We start from the raw sequence: 18878 nt of genomic DNA, 5'->3' as shown, positions 1-18878 counted from the left end.
TTCTTTAAAGTACCTGGTCATTGAGATTTCAAAGTAATGAAGACATCTATTGTAGATGTAATGTGAGCATGTGTGATTCATCCCTGCTTTTACCCGCAGGCACTGTTTGAACACCACACCCTGTGACCAATGCCATGTACTAACATGACCTGTATTGCAAAGCTCTATTTTGAAAGACCATTCATTAGACATAGGGCCATTTTAAAATGATTTTCATCTTTTTTTCTTCTTTTTTATGTAGGGAAAAGTAGTTCACCAAGGATTCAGCATCCAGAGTTCATTCTCACAGAAAGTAAGGCTTCAGCAAATTCGCTCTCTCACAGAGGACGTCCGCTTTTACTACAAACGACTTCGCAGTAACAAAGTGGAGTTGGAACCCAGACGAAAATCCAAGGTACCAGGCCAAATTACAACACTATAATGCTATACTAACTATACTCCCTCACTTAAATTCACCTGCCCACAGTTTGCTCAGTTTATTTTGTGTATAAGAACTTTGAATCCAATGTTTTTTTTTTAAATCCTAATTTTTTTTGTTTTTTTTTACTCATTTTCTAGATTGCAAACATTTATTTTGATGCCAGCTTGCAGTGTGGTGATCACTGTTATGTGGGATTACCGTTTGTATTGAAATGTATACTTTCTGTATCTTACATTTTTTTTTCTAAATTGCTTGTTGTTTTTGTATGTTTTCATTGAATTTTCCCCGTGTGTTTTTTGTCTTCCCTGCAGCGGAGTCCAGGCCCCATGGTTTAGTTATGCAGGAAGACATATGGGACGCTGATGTAGATCTACATCAGCGGCTCCTGAAAAGATGGCGTGAGCTCAAAGAGCAATCAGGCCTTGAGTGAGTCTGATGCATCTTGCCTTAATCCAGATTTAGATTACCATACACTAAATGTATTATATCGTTGATGTTATTCTCTCGTTTGTTTAGGATTGAAGCTTTCTTCGAAGTGGACACAGATCTGCAGAAGAATGTGCAGGCCAAAATCTTAGCGCAGCTCACATGGCCCTTGCTGGTCAACTCATCACAACAGATTCATTTTCCTCTCACAAACACCAACAGCTCATCGGTGAGTGTATACACACTGGAGGTCGACCAATTGATCAATAGTTAATTATGGAAATATTGATTATTGCCGGTAGTTTTTCCGGGTTTCGTCCATTGCTTGAGCGGCTGAGAAGGTCCTCTGTAATTAGACCGTATGAGAACCTCTAGATACAGAAATGAAAGAAATGTTTGTTTTTACACCTGACACTGCGTGCTGCACAGAGTGGGACAATTCAGATGCAGATTTAAAACGGGCAATCAAATGGTGTGTATACAGTATACAATACGGCATGTTTTCATATCATTACTACGGAATTAGTTTGACTAGACGTTGAATTAGTAGAGAAACACAGCAATTTGCTTTCCAGGCAGAGAGGATTCGAACATTAAGATTACCTCAAATGGTTAAAACAGTGTGACCAAAACAAAAGCAAGTCCGACCCAAATGTTTAATGTCACAATTGTAATCATCTATCTGCATTCTTTTTTAACCTAAATGGTCACATTAATGCCTTTTGTAAGTCAGCGAAGTTGCAGATTTAAAGCTATGACGTGAGAAAGCACATTGATGTTTTCATGTAGCCAACGGAAATCCTGCTGCGTCATTCACACTGTTTTCCATGAAATTACATTATTGTTGTCAGAAATCGTTGTTAATGTACATAATGACTTCACCCTAGGCTGTAAAATGCATTATATCATTAATTTCAGGTTCTGTACAACCTTTTGAGAGAGAAATTCAAGCACTTTTCAATGATTTTCAAGCATTTCACACAACTATTTCCAGCACTTTAAAGCTCTAAGATGATCCAGTTTGAATGTTATTTTTATTTGAATAGGATGAACAAAATATACCAAGCGATAAACATTTTTTGACAAATTTTTAAAATGCATCAAATCACCATTATAACAAGTAGACACCAGCAAAGGAGCACTTATTGGTTTATTAGTCATTCATTTCTACCTTTTCTCTATATTTTGAAATTATAAAATCACTATTATACAATATCAAATCAAGGAATCAGATTTTGTCAGAATTTCACACTTTTTGTGTACGTGTTTGCTGCTAAATCACTCGTAATCACTGAAGTTGGTCAGTTCCACATGCTAGAAAAATAATAGTACATTTTAATAAGAGTGGAATATATCCATTTTCTGTATATAAAAAGTAGACTGTTGTTAATAAAAGTAAATTTTGTATGCATCTTAAACACAAGCTTAGTGCTTTAATGTCAAATCTGTATAAACCATAACAACAGAAAAATAAACAAGAAGTGAACATAAAATATTATTAGTAACTTTTTTTACTAGATTTATCAGTAAAATCCACTATCGGTCAACCCCAATACACATGTCAGCTCAGTCCAGAGGTGGGTAGAGTACCCAAAAACTTTACTCAAGTAAAAGTAAAAGTAATTCTAGAAATATTTACTCAAGTAAAAGTACTAGTCTTGAATAGTTACTTGAGTAAGAGTAAAATAGTATCGGATAAAAAAATCTACTCAAGTAGTTAGTTACTAGTTACTTTGGGTCATACATACGGAGCCTATGTTTATTTAGATATATAGATAAAATGTATGTTATGAGTGTGTGTGTTTATTATAAAACCCTGTCTGTTTACTTAAGTAACAGATATAGGTGTCATGCCATAATATATTTTTAATACGACTGACTTTATATTAAATGTGAATTTAACATTGAAAGTTAATGTGATATAAATATTGCTACTAATCTTTCATTGTTCAGAAAGAGAGCAAATAACATTTACATTATTAAAGATCATTTTCACTGACAGTCTAGATTTCAATCACTCTCAGAAACTCCCATTAAAATCACTGAAACTGTTAACACTGTGAAATCAATATCTTAATTATAGATTCGTACACACATCTGCACTTTGTTGTTTCTGACGAGAGAATTTGCCAGAAAGAGGTATTCAGTCAGGGAGCGAGTGAAGGAAGCATAGGCATTTTAGCGATGAATCATCGGAACACCTCTGATTGGCCTGACTGCATTCAAAAGCTCAACAGAATCGTGTGTGATTGGTTAATGCGCAGCGCTGTAAAAACGCGTCTGTCTCTGCCTCAGCGCCAGCAAGCGATCACAGATCTGAATTTAGCAGCTGATGACATGACTTGCTGAACATACCCGCACCGGTGTGATTGTGTTAAAATTTATAAAATCTTAATCGGCTATTTTTTGTCTTTTGGAAGCTGCATTAAACTTGACTCCCCTCTGTTATAAGCCACACACGTACAACAAACTACTGTCACAGTGGTATTGTGTACTGTAATCGAATGTAGCCCAAGTTATTACCTGTTGAACAGTAGACAGCACACGTGTTCATCTAATAAGGATCTCCATCGCAAGCAAATAATAGCCTTTGCAGATTTGCTTTCAATTCAGTGCAGTTCCATAGCCCCGTTTTCAACGCTACTGATGATCTTAAACGTTACAACTCTGAGTGAACCGCTTCAGACGCTCCGCGCGTGCGGCAGGGAACTGAATGACTCATTCAAACTGATTCATGAACCAATTCACTCGTTTGCCAATTGGTTTGATCAAGCCTTTGAACAGAATTGACTCAAAAGAATGAATCATTCGCGAATGGGCATCGCTCATTGCCCACAGAAAAGTAGACGGCGCGTTTGGAATAAACTGAAGCATTTATTGCATTAAGATAAAGTAACGAGAGGAGCGTCGCCCACAGTAACGAAGTAAAAGTACAGATTTTTCCCCAAAAATTTACTCAAGTAGGAGCATAAAGTACCCATCTTTAAATATACTCCGAAAAGTTTTAGTTACCCCGAAAAATTACTCAAGTAAATGTAGCCCCCCTCTGGCTCAGTCTAAATCAACTATAGTATTTTCCCTCAACTCAAATACGCTGACCTGATCTTGTGTCTTTGTAGGAAGAGGAAGTGATTCTAGAAAACCCAGCTGATGTCCCAGTCTACGTTCAGGTCCTTCCTGTGGCTCTTTACCCAAATCCTTCAGTGTTCACAGGCAAATTTGCTGACAGGTAAGGCACTTCCTCTGCACTAAACCAGTTCTAGATGTTATAGACCTCTGTATATGGTGTGGTGCGTTTTCATATATGAAGACCTATTTTTATACAGTCTGTCAGAAATAACGAGTGTGATATTGACATAAAAGCAAAATAAAGCTTGCTAATTCAGCTATTTATATTATCTAGTGAAAATTCCTGTATTCACAATATGCATCACCAAAAGTGTCAGTTTTGTTTTTTGCAATATAGTGTAGCAGTAATACTGATTTCAGCTGATGTCTTTTGGCTGTTGTTTTTCAAGGTTTCCTTTAGGAAGGTTGTCTAACTTTAACATTGACACAAATACACTGGAATTCCAGGTCCATACAAATCACGTAAGTTACACTGACTTATTGTGACCATGTATCTTGTTTAATTGAATCAATTCTACTTTCCAAAATTCCTTTATGATATCCGCTAAAATTAAGAATTGCTGTACAGTATTTGTGATGTGTCTTTATCCTGCTAATGATTTCTGTATGTGCGTCAGTCTTCAGCGATGAAGAGTTTCACAGGATTTGTTGAAGGCTTAACTCGGCCCTATGTATACAACATGCTCCTTATGCCTGGGGAGATAAAGTCCTTCAACGTGAGGTTCAGACCCATCACTGATCACAGTGTCTCTTCTCTGCTAGTCATCAGGTGAGCTTAAATTGCCAAAATGAATGCTGAAAATAGAATGATGTGAGAGAACTCTTGTACATTACCCTTGTCATGTTTGCACAGGAACAACTTGACAGTAATAGACTTGATCGTGGTTCATGGTCAAGGCACCACAGAGAGTCTGAAACTGGCCGGTAAAGCCCCAGGTCTCGGCAGCTCTCTGAGGTTTAAGCTTACCGAGGCATTTCTCAAAGACTGTTCAGAAGGTAAGTTCAAAATGAAATCAATTTTCTGATGTTTTCGTTCTTATAAACTAGTTTGAGATTCTGTACATTTCTATTCACACTCATTTCTTTAAGCTAAAGCCAAGGAACCAAACTTCACTCTTCGAAGGACTTTCAGACTGGAGAACACGGGGCTTCTCCCAATTCACTTTAGGTCTATGGAGATCAGTGGCAGTGCATGTGAGGGTTATGGCTTCAAAGTTCTCAACTGTGAAGAATTTGCACTCAAACCAAACTCTTCGAAAGACCTCGTCATACTGTGAGTGATTTCATGATTACATTTGAACAGTAAGGTTTTCTGTTATACACTGTTGGTCAAATGTAATAATAATAATAATAATAATGATAATGTTTTGCTGACCAAGGCTGCATTTATTTGATCAAAAAGTTAGTAAAAACAATAAAATGTTGAAATATTACATATAAAAATTATATTATTTAAAGTTTTCTGTTTGAATATATTTTAAAATGTCATTGATTGTCTTGATGTCATTGTTTAAAACAGTTTTTGCTACTTAATATTTTTGTGGATACCATGACACAACTGTTCAAATATTTGGGGTAAGTAAGATGAAAAAAATAAAAATAAAAAAGAAGAAATAATTTTATTCCGGAACAATAAAGACACTTATAATGTTACGAAAGATTTCTTTCAAATCCTTTTTTTTTTTTGTTTTTTTTTGTTCATCAAAGAATCTATGTATTATGTATCATAATAAATAGAGTAAATAATTGAGCACCAAATCAGCATATTATAATGGTTTCTGAAGGATCATGTGAGATTGAAAACTTTATTTTATATATTTTAAACTGCATTAAAATACAACACAGCTATTTAAAATTGTACTAATATTTCACATTTTTATTTATTAATATTGTGAAATAATCAAATAAGTGAAGCCTTGGTGAAACTTTCAAAAGCACACACACAAAAAAAAAATGTTTCTTTGGACTGGTAGATCATGTTGTTAACAGTAGGTTTAAAATTTGACACTTATTTCCATTTATGCATTATTTTAGTGTTCAGTCATCAGGAACTGTTGGAGTAAAGTGATTAACTGAATCTTGTGAATTCATGCAGGTTTACACCAGACTTCACATCCTCCAGAGTGATCCGGGAGCTGAAGTTGGTGACTGCGGGGGGTTCAGTGTTTGCCTTTGTGCTGAACGCATCATTGCCATATCACATGCTGGCAGTGTGTGCTGAGACCCTTCCCCGACCCAACTGGGAGCTTGAGCTCTACATCATCGTCTCCCTCACTATGAGGTCTGCTTTCTCATATCAACTGATAGCAAAGAAAACCTAAAGTCTGTCTTGTATACATTACAAAATTAAAACTATGTCATTGTTTACACACGATTCCTATTTGTTGTTTGAATCTGATGTTTGTAATTGACTATCCACATTGTTTGCAATGCAGTCACATTGCAGTTTTAGGGGTTTTCTATCTGTAAGAAAATAAAACTAGACTAAATAAAGTCACGTTAAAGAAATGCTTTAGATTCGTTATCGATCTAGGGATATTATGTAAATTGTGCATTGTGTTTGTAATGTATTAGTAATATTATTCCAAATCTTTTTAATACATAATACTGCTGTATGTTTTAAACTGTGTTTTTGCTTCTCTCTATTTCTGTGGATGATTAACAGTCTGATATTTCTCTAGCTCCATGTTCCTGCTGGTCATCGCTACTGCCTACCTAGAGGCCCAGGGAATATGGGAGCCTTTCAAACGACGGCTGTCTGTGGAATCCAACTCTCCCGTGGAGACTGGAAAGCCATTTGATCTCAGGGAAATTGTACGAATTCAGAGTGATGCTAAGTGAGTGAGGATATTGTTTTGAATTTTATACCCTTAATTTTTGATGATGTGATGTTTCATTTCGGTTTCTTTCTTCTTTAATCCACATTTTATGCAAGAAGTTTTATGAAATGCATTTGATCTGTTGCAGCTTGAATGATTTTGCCGACTCAAACCAGAACTCAACAAGAGGAATGTATGGGTCGAGCATTGGTGGGCGGGCTGGGGGTCGGCACTCCAGTTCCAACAGCAACGGTGTTCTGCCTGACAGCAAGCCCAGATCTGGTTCAGGCCGCTCTGGATCTATGCAACACTCCTCCAGCTTTCCACTCAATAAAGATAGTGGCCAAGGACTCAGTCAGCTGACTAATCGAAGAGCCCGGAGTTCCAAACAGCAGCAGCAGAGCGCAGGCCTCCTGGAGGACCTCCCAAGCTCAGCACCTTCACAGTCCAACAGCACAAGGGCCAACAGTACAGAGGAACAGGATTACAGCCGACTTGTGGCAGCTATGGATAAAGACCTCGACAGGCCTGAGTCTCCTGCCATTAATGTGTCTTCAGAACACAATTCACAACAATCTTCACAAAACAAAGGTAATATATAACAATTTATCAACATAACAATATACATTAATTTATCATGCCATGTGTTTCTCCTAGAGGACAGTGTAATTTGCTAAATGCACAATATAATTTGTTAATTATATTTTTCAGTGCTTGAATCAAAAGGGAAAGTGAAGAATAAAACAAAAGCTCTTAAAAAGAAAGAGGAGAAAGAGAGGAAATCAAAGGGAAAGACTCAAGGAGAAGAGTTAAAAGAGCCACTGGCAGACAACGATGACAGCTCTTCTACTACCACAGAGACCTCTAACCCAGACATGGAGGCCAATATTAAAGAGGTACATACTAAACCCACCAGAGCAATTCCCAAAACAAACTTGCTCTGAAATGTACGTTCTAAATGCACTCTTTGATTACAATTTGTCTTCTTAACCAGGAGCCAGTGAAAGTGAAAGGAAAATCAGTGTCAGTGGACAGTGGAAAAGAAAGAGAAGAAATTACTCCCTCCCCTACTAAACCAAAAACTAAGAAACAACCAGCCACAAAGAAGGAGAACCAAGTGGAAAAATCCAGGTTTGTTCAGACCTCTGCCAGTGAAGGTGATGTGTAATTTCTGTGTCACTAGGCTCTGATATACTCATCATGGTGAAGAGGTAGGATATGTCTGCATCGTCATGTGCCATTCTGCTGGCCGCTCTGCTTAGATGAAGATCTAAATATGTGCTGCACACAGTCAATAATAATCAATATTCAATATATCAATAATACAACAAACACCACAATAATGACACCAATGAGAAAAGAGCAGTTAGGAAAGCATCCGATCATAGGGATGTGGATATGTTTCCTCCAGCTTCGCAATTCAGCACTCCGGTCAAGTCCTGTTTACTTATGACTCTAATAAAAATGGCTTCAAACCTGCTTTATGGCATTAAACAGGAAAAACAGGAGTCAAGTGTCACAAAGTTCAGTTTCAGGAATAAGAATTGTAATTTTAATTTTAATTCAACTACACATTGTCTTTCCAGTGCATTTAGTGAAGATTAGATTTTACATCAAATAAAGTGGAGCCCCAGAGCAAACCCACCTATTATATAAACAACATGGACCAATGACTTCAAATTAACTTTGTTTTGACCAGGTATTTTTTCAAAAATGCAGAAAACCAGTTCGTTCTTTGATACCCCTTTTCCACCAAGGCAGTTTGAAATGGCAGCTGAACACGGATGTCTTAATTTCACAATGTATGGGTGCAAATGTAGATTTGCAAAGCCATGAGCATCAGTAGCAATGCAATGTCCACTACTGTTGATTGTGTGTTTAGGCTTGTTTGCATCGGTGCTGCACGGACCGGTCGGTGTGCCGTGGGTGTGATCGGAAAGCAGACGACTCTCTTTATGCTTTTGGATCGCTGTCACAGTGCTTTGCTTTCATGCATTGATTGGTCTGCATGACGCTGCTGTGTCTCAAACAAGCCTGTTGTGTTTGCCGCTGCCATGCTAGCATTACTGGGAAAGATGAGATATATTCAGTGATGTAAGACCTGGCTCTGTGGTGGCTCTCTACCCTGTAGAAAGGCAAATCGATCCTTAGGAGGCTCGCCAGTTTAACTAACTCCGAACTGGCAATAGCACTAGCTCTGAACTAGCACCCGGTTCATGCTGGCGGAAAAGGAGTCTGAAATTATTTGAGTGACCCGAGGTGCCGCTAGTGAGACAGAAATGAAGTTTCCAGTGAACCATTCTAGAATGTTTAATCATCAGTTTTGCGTAAGACTTATGTAGGTGATCTTTACCATCTCCATTAGTATTCTCTTTGAATCTTAGTTAATTATCAGTGTCTATTTTTCTATACAGCTCTCTAGAACTCCCTTACGTCACTCCCCTGGAAAAACAGGATAAGCAGCGCAAGACCTTCACCAAAACCCTTGCCAATACAGGAATTCACAGTGTCCCAAAACCACGAGCTCTGAACAAATGTAAATGTCAGATTCCAGCTTTTCCACCCAACATTTAATTCTTTAACTCTAAAACCATTTTGAAACTACTTTTATTCTGTCTGCCCGAGTAGTCAGTGGGAAGATGAGTGATGACCGGCCATCTCCACTTGGAAAGTTTGTAGTCAATGGCTCCATGCAGGAACTGGGACATAGCAGTGGATCAGAAGGAGAGAAGGACTCTCCCCCTCCAGAATGGGATGTTCCTCTCAACAGAACTGACAACTGTAAGCAATGTGTCTTGAAGCATAAGCTGGACTCTACTTTATGTTCTCTTATCTAAGTATCTAAATATTTGTGTCATGTTTTATTAGCAGCAGACAGTCTTCAGCAGATATCTATGCAGACCATGCATGCAGACCCCTTCCTGAAGGGCTCCAGTTCAGTAATGTCCAGAACCTGTACATCACCCCCGACCTCCCCTAGCCTGGTACCTCGTGGAAGCTACGGCAGTGTGCCCCACACCAGCAGGTAACCTTAACGGGCATGTGCGTTAAAGTGCACATAATTATAGTACACATTTGGTAAGAGCCTAAAATAACACTTGGCAAGCTCCAAACATGAATAAAAATTAGCGAGTATTTGAAATGTTATTCGCAACTTGGCCGGTAATTATTTGTTCACTAATTCTAACATTCCCTGAGAATGCAGCATTTTTAGCACAAAAATCAAATTGCAAAGACTGTTGTAATTAAAAAAATATATAATCTGATGTGCTGCATGTTTCAAAGCTGTGATCTTTTCATGCGAGTAATGCTGCTTCTCAGTAAATGCTGCTCCACACAAACTTTTTCTGCAAGTGCTGAGTGTGAAGTTGCTTATACAGTATATTCGATTGAAACTTATTATTAATAATAATATATTATGAATAATAATAGTTGCAATTAGATTTATTTTTTTAATGAAATAATGCACATACAGATTCTTGGACATTAAAAGTGTGTGTGAAGTCACTGGTCATTGGACAGTGTGGCGAACCTGCATTTGGGCACTTCCTGGTGTCATCATGTTTGTGTGGGAAATCTGTGAGACGTTTGTTTTTCTTGTATATTTGCAATAGCGAGGCTAATTTAAAGAAGGCTCCAGGGAATATGCTCACCAAGTCGGCCTCTCTGCCTGGTCAAAATGGAAATCCAACTTTTGCAGCTGTAGCTGCTGGCTATGACAAAAGCCCTGGTGAGTTTGCCTGTTAAATAGAAAGATATGGATAAACTTGTAGTGGTGCATGAACAGGAAATTTGACGTCATTACTGATCACCATTATTTTAAGTGCCAGAGATTTACACATAAATGTAATACAAGTGGTGTGCTCTTGTTTTTACAGGTGGCAGTGGCTCAGCTAGTAAAGCTGACAGTTTGGGGAAGGTCACACTGTCTCACATGACGTCAGTGGAGAGTGATGGATCTGACAGGTGCAGTGGCTTCATAACAAAAAATTTCTTTTTTCTTATCTGTTTTTACATGTATATTTAAAGTGTCATTATGCATCTTTTAGCTCTGGATTGTGGAACCCAGTAGACACCACAAGCGGACCCAGTTTTGGACCGGTTAATGCTTTCTCTGCTTTTGGACCCAACAACCCACTTAATCTTTCTGGAGGTATGCAACATTTTTAAATAAAATGCTACATTTTTAAATAAAATGGCATCTAATGTATCCAATGTTGTGGTTATTGTCTGTATTAGTTTTCAGAGGCATGACTGTTCCCAAGAGTTCAGAGCCCCAGCAGAGTTGGCCTGAATACACTCCAGTATCCCCATCCATCTGGGATACTGAGCCTAGTAATTCCTGGGCTACCAGCACTGGATCTCCTGCAACTCCAACAACAGTAAGATATCCCTTCCTTGTCACATTCTTGTGTCCCATCCAGATGAACACCTGAGATCCCAGAGAGAACATTAGCACTAAGATCATGGAGTATCTGACCGTGCATTCACACCGCTGCCGGCAAGAGCATCAAAGTGGCCGGAAGTCATTCATTTTCAGTGTGGGCCGGCCGCGAGCAGCTGTGTGGTGCATCTTGAATGGTGTTGGCATAGAGGAAAGTTGAAGTCAGGTCAACTTTATGGTAATGAGCTATGACACAGTTCGGCAGTAACCCGTCTTAATGTAGAAGTGCTCTGCTTGAGAGGGTTCCAGAGAATGCAATTGTGTAAACTTTGATTCCAACCACATTAGTTCCCAAGCAAAATGGAGGAGAGGTTGATCATTGCTGTGGCAGGTTTCCCAATAATTTATGATGCGTCTCAATTTGCAAACTAGGGCTGCACAATTAATCGGATGCAATTAATCGCAATTGTCATGTACATTTTGTCAGTTGGATGAAGATTTACTGCTGATCCCAGAACTGTGCTTCACTGATTGATACGCGTGAAAATTGAAGCTTCTGCCTAATCATGATTTATTGCTTTTGCGATTTTAATTTTGATTGTGCTGCCCTATTGCGTACATGGACATAAATTTTTTTTTAAAAAGTTTTTAAAAAAATGATGCGTGGACCAATGTAGAGCAACAACTTGATCATCCGTGGTAATAATAATAATAATAATAATAATACATTTTATTTATATTGCACTTTACACATGAAGAACACATCTCAAAGTGCTACAGGTGCACAGATAAAATAACTAAAAATAAAAACAGTCAAAAACAACACTAAAACAGAATTATATCAAGAAAATGCAATACAAAATAAGTGAGTCTTTAAATTATTTTTTAAAAACCTCAATAGATTGTGGCGTCCTTGGGTTGTTGGGGAGAGTATTCCAAAGTCGAGCCGCAGCCACCTGGAAGGCCCTATCTCCCATAGTGCGGAGTTTGGACTTGGGGACCTGGAGTTGGTGGTTATCAGAGGAATGGAGATGTCGGGTTGGGTTTTGCTTATTGATGAGGTCTTGGAGGTACACTGGTGCGCTACCGTAGACACACTGATAGGTCAGGAGACATATCTTATACTCAATCCGGAACTTAACAGGAAGCCAGTGAAGTTTATGGAGGATGGGTGTGATGTGCTCAGATTTACGCACCCTCATCAGAACCCTGGCAGCGCAGTTCTGAATGTACTGCAGTCTCTGCAGGCTCCTGCCAGGGATCCCGATGAGGAGTGCATTGCAGTAGTCGAGCCTGGAGGAGACAAAGGCATGAACCAGCTTCTATGAATCGGAAAAGGAGAGGGAGGGCCGGAGTTTGGAGATGTTCCGGAGATGAAAGAATGCAGTCTTACAGATAAGTTGGATGTGGGTGTTAAATGATAGGTGGGGGTCAAATCGAACCCCCAGGTTTGTTATAGAGGATGTGAGAGAAATGTCATGGCCAGCAAATGAGTAAATGGTCAGGGTGGAGGATTTGGGTGGGGTCAGAGTTGTGTGGGGTCCCAATGAGGAGAACTTAAGTTTTGGAGCTGTTTAGCTGAAGAAAGTTGTCAGTCATCCATGACTTTGTCTCCTCCAGACAGGCAGTTAGAGTGGGGAGTGATGATGTAGGGGATGTGGGGTCCAACCTGACATAGAGCTGAGTATTATCAGCATAGCAGTGGAAGGCAACTCCATGCCTGCTTATGATGTGGCCCAGAGAAGCATATAAATGGAGAAAAGGGTGGGGCCGAGGACCGAAACCTGATGCACTCCACATGTGACTGTGTGGGGCCTCGACCTGGCACATACTCAACTCTATCAGTCAGGTAGGACTGAAACCACTGAAATGCTGTGTGTGAAATGCCAATGAAGTGTTGCAGACAATGGAGGTGGATGTTATGGTCAACAGTGTCGAAGGCGGCTGAGAGGTCCAAGAGCAGGAGAAGGGATGGAGAGCCCTGGTCAGCGGCCACAAGCAGATCGTTTGTGACCCTGACCAGGGCTGTCTCTGTACTATGGGCGGAGCAGAAACCAGACTGGAATTTTTCATAGAGACTGTGTGAGTGAAGGTGATTGTGCATTTGGGTGACAATGACTTTGGAGAGAAATGGGATATTAGAAATAGGCCGGTAATTTGATAAAACATCAGGATCGAGGGAGGGTTTCTTAAGCCGAGGGTTGATAAGTGCAGTTTTCAGAGAGATTGGAAAATAGCCAGATTGCAGGGAAGAGTTTATAATGGTGGTGATGAGAGGGCTTAGGAAAGTCATATTTGATTTGATCAGAGCAGTGGGAAAGGGGTCCAGTGATTAGGTAGTTAATAAGCGGAGATTTTCTGTTTATCTACAGTAGGACGGGATTTAACAATGTAGGCTGATGTGCTTCTTTTCCTTATTACTAATCTTTATTGTTAACCATATTAATGAGAAATGTGATGTATATGTAAAATCCATAGGCTAATTTAATTCAGTTTTGTTCTATAATTTTGTAATCGTTTTTTTTCTACACACATACACTACACGTACACATGAATGCTCTTTTCAAACAGAAGCTTGTAACACACATGATATCTGCCACATTATATAATGACTACTACTAGGGAAAATTAAAAGTGAGTTTAATCCAAGCAGCTCTAATAGCGCGGTGTTGCCATTTAAACATGTTAATTACAAAAACAAAACGTTTGGTGTACTGTCTCTGGAAAAATCAACAGTGATTGATCAGCCTTTATTTATGTACAGTTTTGTAGACGTTATTACCTAGGCAAAGCAAAATTTGCTGAAATATAGGCTACAGTAAAAGCGCCTGCATGGTTGTCCATCAGATGCCTGTCAAAGTTGAGTTCGTTACTATAGCAACAGTAAAACTGTCATGTCGTTTTAACGAGAAAATGACTTTCGTTATATCGAGATAACGAGAAAATTAAGTCGTTATAACGAGAAAACAAAAAGGAAAAAAATAATGCATGGCCGCTTAGAACTTCCGTATTTTTCAGATGAATCTTACTGTAAATCTTTGGGTCAGCAAACATCTACATTTCATATACTTCTATTTAGCAAGTGAAGACATTTATAATGTTTCAAATGTTTTCTATTTTAAACAAATACTGCTTTTCTGAATCTTCTATTCCATTGTAAAATATTTTACAAACATATACAGTACTGCTGTCTGTGTTTTGGTTGCAAACTGTTCTGCTAAACGATATTACAATATTACTTTGTATTTTTGATCAAATAGTGACGTGACATTCAGCCAAGTATGGTGACCCATACTCAGAATTCGTGCTCTGCATTTAACCCATCCAAAGTGCACACACACAGAGCTCAGGACACACACCCAGAGCAGTGGGCAGCCATTTATGCTTCGGCGCCCGGGGAGCAGTTGGGGGTTCGATGCCTTGCTCAAGGGCACCTAAGTCGTGGTATTGCCGGCCCGAGATTCGAACCCACAACCCTAGGGTTAGGAGACAAACTCTCTAAACACTAGGCCACAACTTTAATAAATAGAGCTTTGGCGAGAATAAGAGACTCTCAAAAACAAAGCATTAAAACCTTACTGACTCCATAGTTTGGAACAGTACTGTTTTTATATATATATACATATATGTATGTATAAGCCAGATACTCAACATGTTTCAGATTACCCCTGACTGTATTTAAAGCTAGTTCTACAGGTTATGATATCATCTTTCTCTTTCTGCTTGTCTTTAGTCCATTTTGGGGAGTGTGCACAGTCCCTGGTCCTTCAGCAGGTCCATCTGGTCCACTGGCAACGACTCCACCCTGCACTCCTTCAACCCTCCTATTTCCCCCACTGTCCCTGACTTGGTCAGCCACACTGCACCACCCACACCTGCCCCCAACGACATAGGCCGCACCTACAACCCCTGGAACATGGGGTGGTCTCCCTCACTCAATCGCTTGAATTCGGAGCCCTGGCCTAACAGCCCCGATAACAACGGCATCTGAGACAGAACAGCCCCATGGAGTAACAGAAAATCTTATTTTATTTTTCCTGTTGTATGCCAAGATCATTTTAATGATTGGAAGAAAACTTGAATTGTAATGGTACAAATGTTCACTGAAAGCCAGTGTTGCATTTACAAGTCATCCGCAAAATTCAATTCTGTTTAATGTAGTGGGCTATGATAATGCCTTAAGTTCCATTTGAACTGACAAAGTTCGAAGTTTGAAGACATTGGCTCAAAGCTATTGCCCATGTAGGGGTGTTTTTCTGTATGATTTTAGAGATTCATGGTTTTGAGTAATACTGCATTGTAATTAACATATGTGGTCCAGTATTACTGTATTAAAATGCAAGATGCAGTGTTACTCAACCTTAAAATAAGCACTTTGCGTAAACCCCCACTCCTACAGGGCTGTCATTTTGGTTTAAGATCATTTTAGAGCATTTTCTGGCCACACTTGTTGGTTGATTTAATGTTCGGAAAGAAATTAAGCGGTTGCTAAGACTACAATTACCACATTGATTGGAACCCCTCTGAGTCAAAGTTGTAAATGCACTCAGGATTTAGATTTTATTTTATTTTAATTGCCCTCTGCTTAAAGTGAAAAGTTTCATTTGCTGAAATTGTCTTTTAATTTGAGGGAGCTTTAAAGAACCCACAATGTGTTCTGTGCATCATTCATTTGTCACTTCAAGAGTGAACATTTGGTGACATTGGTTGAAATAAACATATCAGGCTGGAATATTGACTTCTCATTTTATTTCCGGCTGAATTTAAACTTGATTGAAGGGATAGTTCATCCAAAAATAAAACAATCATTTTCTCACACCATCTCATTCTAAACCTAGATTTTCTAAACCCAAATGAGCATTTTTCTGACCACACAATCAAAAGTTGAATGATTCAAACAGTGTTACAAACATTGTAAACATTCATATAAATGAAAAGGTATGATCTAATTCTTCTGAAAAGAGACCTGATCACTTTATATGATTAATAGTTTCATCTCATCTTTTTTCTCATTTAAACCGGGATCAGTGAATGGATTTATTTTTTTATGATGTCTTTATAAACTATTTAAAGCATCAAAGATTTGGTTGTTTGGACTTTCAAAGGAGGGATAGAAATCTCTTAGGTTTCATTTTGTGTTTTGAAAATGAACAAGAGTCTTATGGGTTTGGAATGATATTGGTTTTTGGGTGAACTAACCCCTTTAACAGAACAGAATTAATTGCGCCGTTAAAGCACAAAGGATCCTACATTTGAAGATTGAGGTCTTGCAATACAAATCTATTGCAAAGTTGCATTTTTACACTATTTGTAAAGCTGCTTTCAGCATCAAGCTGAACTTTTTAAGGTCACATGTCCTCATTACAAAGGCAAGATTGCCTTTCTTCAATGTATTGGCAGCATCCACAACCATCATGCCTCGTCCCAACTGACCTTGTACCTCCACACGTACGGCACACTGTAAACGCTCTGTTATCACACTGCTGTCCACACAAGCTGCCACAGCGAAGGCGTCGTAGGGTACAAACCCGTTCCCAAAGAGCAAATCTTTGTTGTTGATGTGAGGTTCTCGAGAGTAGGCCCAGCACTTGGAGGTTATCATCTTAATGAATCGAGCAGCTGATGTATCCTGATTGACCAGCTCTTCAAAACAATCCTAGAAAAATAAAAAGCACACAAGTTAGTCAGGTCTAAAATATATTCAGAGTAGAATGGATTTTGCTCATGATAGGCAGCTTTTACCCAAGATAATTTGTTTCTGCATGTGAACTCCCAGGTTGCGATGTGTGTTGAGCAGGTATATTCCTCCAAAACCACATAAGCCGATTCAGCGTCCATACTAAAATTAAACTCGGCGGATGGTGTCAGATTTCCCTTGCCTGGAAAGTGAACAGTGGACAGTGTGGGAAGAAGATGCTCTATGTAAAGAGTCCTGACCTGTGCTGTTCTTGGCACTGGCCTGGTTTCCATAATATTCACTTATATAAAAAGTGCAATTTGCTGCCATCCATTTAAGGTGGCCAGTTTTTATTCAACAGCTGATTTTCTTACCTTCCATGTTACCGCCCATAATGTACAGATCCTTGAGTTTCTGAGGGAGGGAGGGATCTAATCTAACAGCCAAAGCCAAGTTAGTGAGTGGACCAAGAGCTATGAGCGATACCTGTGTATGAGTAAACAAACAGGGCTGTGCAAGTGCATACTACGGTCAACTACAATATGGCAGCACAAAATTCAGCGGGGAAACATACTTTCTAACCCAGTGGTTCTCAGTTTTTCCAAGGGCCTCCTGTTAAATATTTGAATGCCCTCCAAGATATTTCTGACACTTCAGCAGTAATAAAAGAGCTGCTCATTTAAAAATGAACAATTTTCATTTACAGAAAGTAGGAGTAGTAATATACTAAAATAATAAAAGATATTAAATAAAAATATTGCACTTTATAATTCCAGAAGTTTCAATAACTAAATATTGTTCATGGTTTACAGCATATGGTTTACACTCCTAGTTTGTAATTACAGGGATTTTCATTTATTGTAATAATTTAAGAACCTTTATTCCTAAATAATTGTGATTAAGTGAATTCATTAATAATAAAATAATGTAAAATATTTTTTAAAGCTAATTTCTAAGAGTTTACCAGGATGTCTTTGTAATTTTATTCTAAACGCTTAAAAAAAAAAGTCTTAAAAAAAAAAAAAGACTGTAGTGCATCCAATTTTTTCTCAATTTTTTTAAATCAATATTGTAGAAATAAACAGGCTTATTAAATAGTTTATTGCTTACCTCTCCCTGGTTTTCATTCACCAGTCTTACCATAGCATGAACAGCATGCTCCTTCTGTATCTGCCCTTTCCAAACTTCAGAGTTCTCCAGAACATCTCCAAGTCCATCTTTGCCAAAGTGATCTTTAAATCCTGTCACAGGTCCAATTAGAGCACCAGCAGACCCTTTAAAAACTGGAATCTGAGGTCAAACAATGAAATATTGGCATTCATGTAATCTTGACAGTAGTATTGGTACTGTTATAACTGCACTGACCTGGGTTTGCTGACAGACTGTCAAAACACGCATCACATTCTGACATACATTATCCACATCGGTGTTACCAAAGCAGCAGGTGATGGCCAACACCTTCACACCAGGAGCTGCGAGAGCGACGATGATAGCCAGAGCATCATCAATACCACAGTCCGTGTCCATTATCAGCAGCTTCTGAGCCATCCTGGATGGATTCTGGAAACATGGGTAAGGACACGAAATGGAGATTAGTAACTAGTTCATTTGGAACAAGCTCAGTTGCCCCATTTGTTCTTAAGGTGAGACAAAGCAAGTAATGTATAATCAAGTTAACATATTGTTTGACTTGATAAAGGTTAAAGATTTGGATGATGTGGATAAAAACAGCTGCCAAGATCAATATGATGTGGATAAAAACAGCTACCAAAATCAGCTACTACAAAATACATGGCTTATTGTAAAAGCATATTGTGTCAATAAATAGTTTCAGTATAGAATCATGCTTCAGTTATTAGCAATATTACATGAACTCACTTAACTGTGTCTGTTGTCCAGGCAGCTCAGTCCACTCCACTTTCAAGACAACCACGCTCTACTTCCTCTGAGAAGAATTCAACAAAGGAGGTGGACTTATCATTAAGACTATTTATATTAACATAACTGCCATAACATTGAATG

At 38.7% G+C, this 18878-nt stretch overlaps 2 protein-coding genes across 3 annotated transcripts in view; one reads left to right on the top strand and one right to left on the bottom strand.

Moving 5' to 3' along the window:
• The window catches only part of LOC128015590 (transmembrane protein 131), a 38341-nt gene extending 22430 nt beyond the window's left edge, over positions 1-15911 (top strand). Inside the window, exons 20-41 of one of the 2 annotated variants that reach the window (XM_052599536.1) lie at positions 242-394; positions 559-634; positions 733-847; positions 938-1076; positions 3967-4076; positions 4366-4438; positions 4594-4745; positions 4830-4972; positions 5066-5249; positions 6072-6257; positions 6658-6813; positions 6944-7386; positions 7507-7691; positions 7790-7926; positions 9210-9331; positions 9424-9576; positions 9664-9820; positions 10410-10525; positions 10674-10761; positions 10845-10948; positions 11035-11177; positions 14913-15911. In XM_052599536.1, coding sequence (XP_052455496.1) covers positions 242-394; positions 559-634; positions 733-847; positions 938-1076; positions 3967-4076; positions 4366-4438; positions 4594-4745; positions 4830-4972; positions 5066-5249; positions 6072-6257; positions 6658-6813; positions 6944-7386; positions 7507-7691; positions 7790-7926; positions 9210-9331; positions 9424-9576; positions 9664-9820; positions 10410-10525; positions 10674-10761; positions 10845-10948; positions 11035-11177; positions 14913-15170 — 3393 coding nt within the window. In that variant the 3' untranslated portion in view covers positions 15171-15911. The remainder of the gene's footprint in view (positions 1-241; positions 395-558; positions 635-732; positions 848-937; positions 1077-3966; positions 4077-4365; positions 4439-4593; positions 4746-4829; positions 4973-5065; positions 5250-6071; positions 6258-6657; positions 6814-6943; positions 7387-7506; positions 7692-7789; positions 7927-9209; positions 9332-9423; positions 9577-9663; positions 9821-10409; positions 10526-10673; positions 10762-10844; positions 10949-11034; positions 11178-14912) is intronic. The other variant, XM_052599535.1, reaches the window with a different exon arrangement.
• LOC128015591 (uncharacterized) lies at positions 15912-18801 on the bottom strand. The gene is made up of 6 exons (XM_052599538.1): positions 18735-18801; positions 18222-18416; positions 17967-18146; positions 17231-17342; positions 16922-17058; positions 15912-16835 (listed from the first exon to the last, which is right to left on the bottom strand). Exons 2-6 carry the CDS (start codon positions 18402-18404, stop codon positions 16479-16481), a joined length of 969 nt encoding a protein of 322 aa, XP_052455498.1. The 5' UTR covers positions 18405-18416; positions 18735-18801; the 3' UTR covers positions 15912-16478.
• Positions 18802-18878: the final 77 nt, after the last annotated feature.

The sequence above is a fragment of the Carassius gibelio genome, chromosome A6 (assembly GCF_023724105.1).
Source record: "Carassius gibelio isolate Cgi1373 ecotype wild population from Czech Republic chromosome A6, carGib1.2-hapl.c, whole genome shotgun sequence".
In the NCBI taxonomy this organism is placed as follows: Eukaryota; Metazoa; Chordata; class Actinopteri; order Cypriniformes; family Cyprinidae; genus Carassius; species Carassius gibelio.
Note: the sequence above shows the minus strand (reverse complement) of the source record. Positions and strands in the feature narration are given on the sequence as shown.

Bases quoted from the DNA above. Each gene is read 5' to 3' on its own strand.
- LOC128015591 (XM_052599538.1), bottom strand. From the start codon at position 18,404: ATGGCTCAGAAGCTGCTGATAATGGACACGGACTGTGGTATTGATGAT. The intron at 17,059-17,230 runs GTAAGAAAATCA...TTCACTTTCCAG, and splicing joins TATGGGCGGTAACATGGAAG to GCAAGGGAAATCTGACACCA. The intron at 16,836-16,921 runs GTAAAAGCTGCC...TTATTTTTCTAG, and splicing joins GCAGAAACAAATTATCTTGG to GATTGTTTTGAAGAGCTGGT.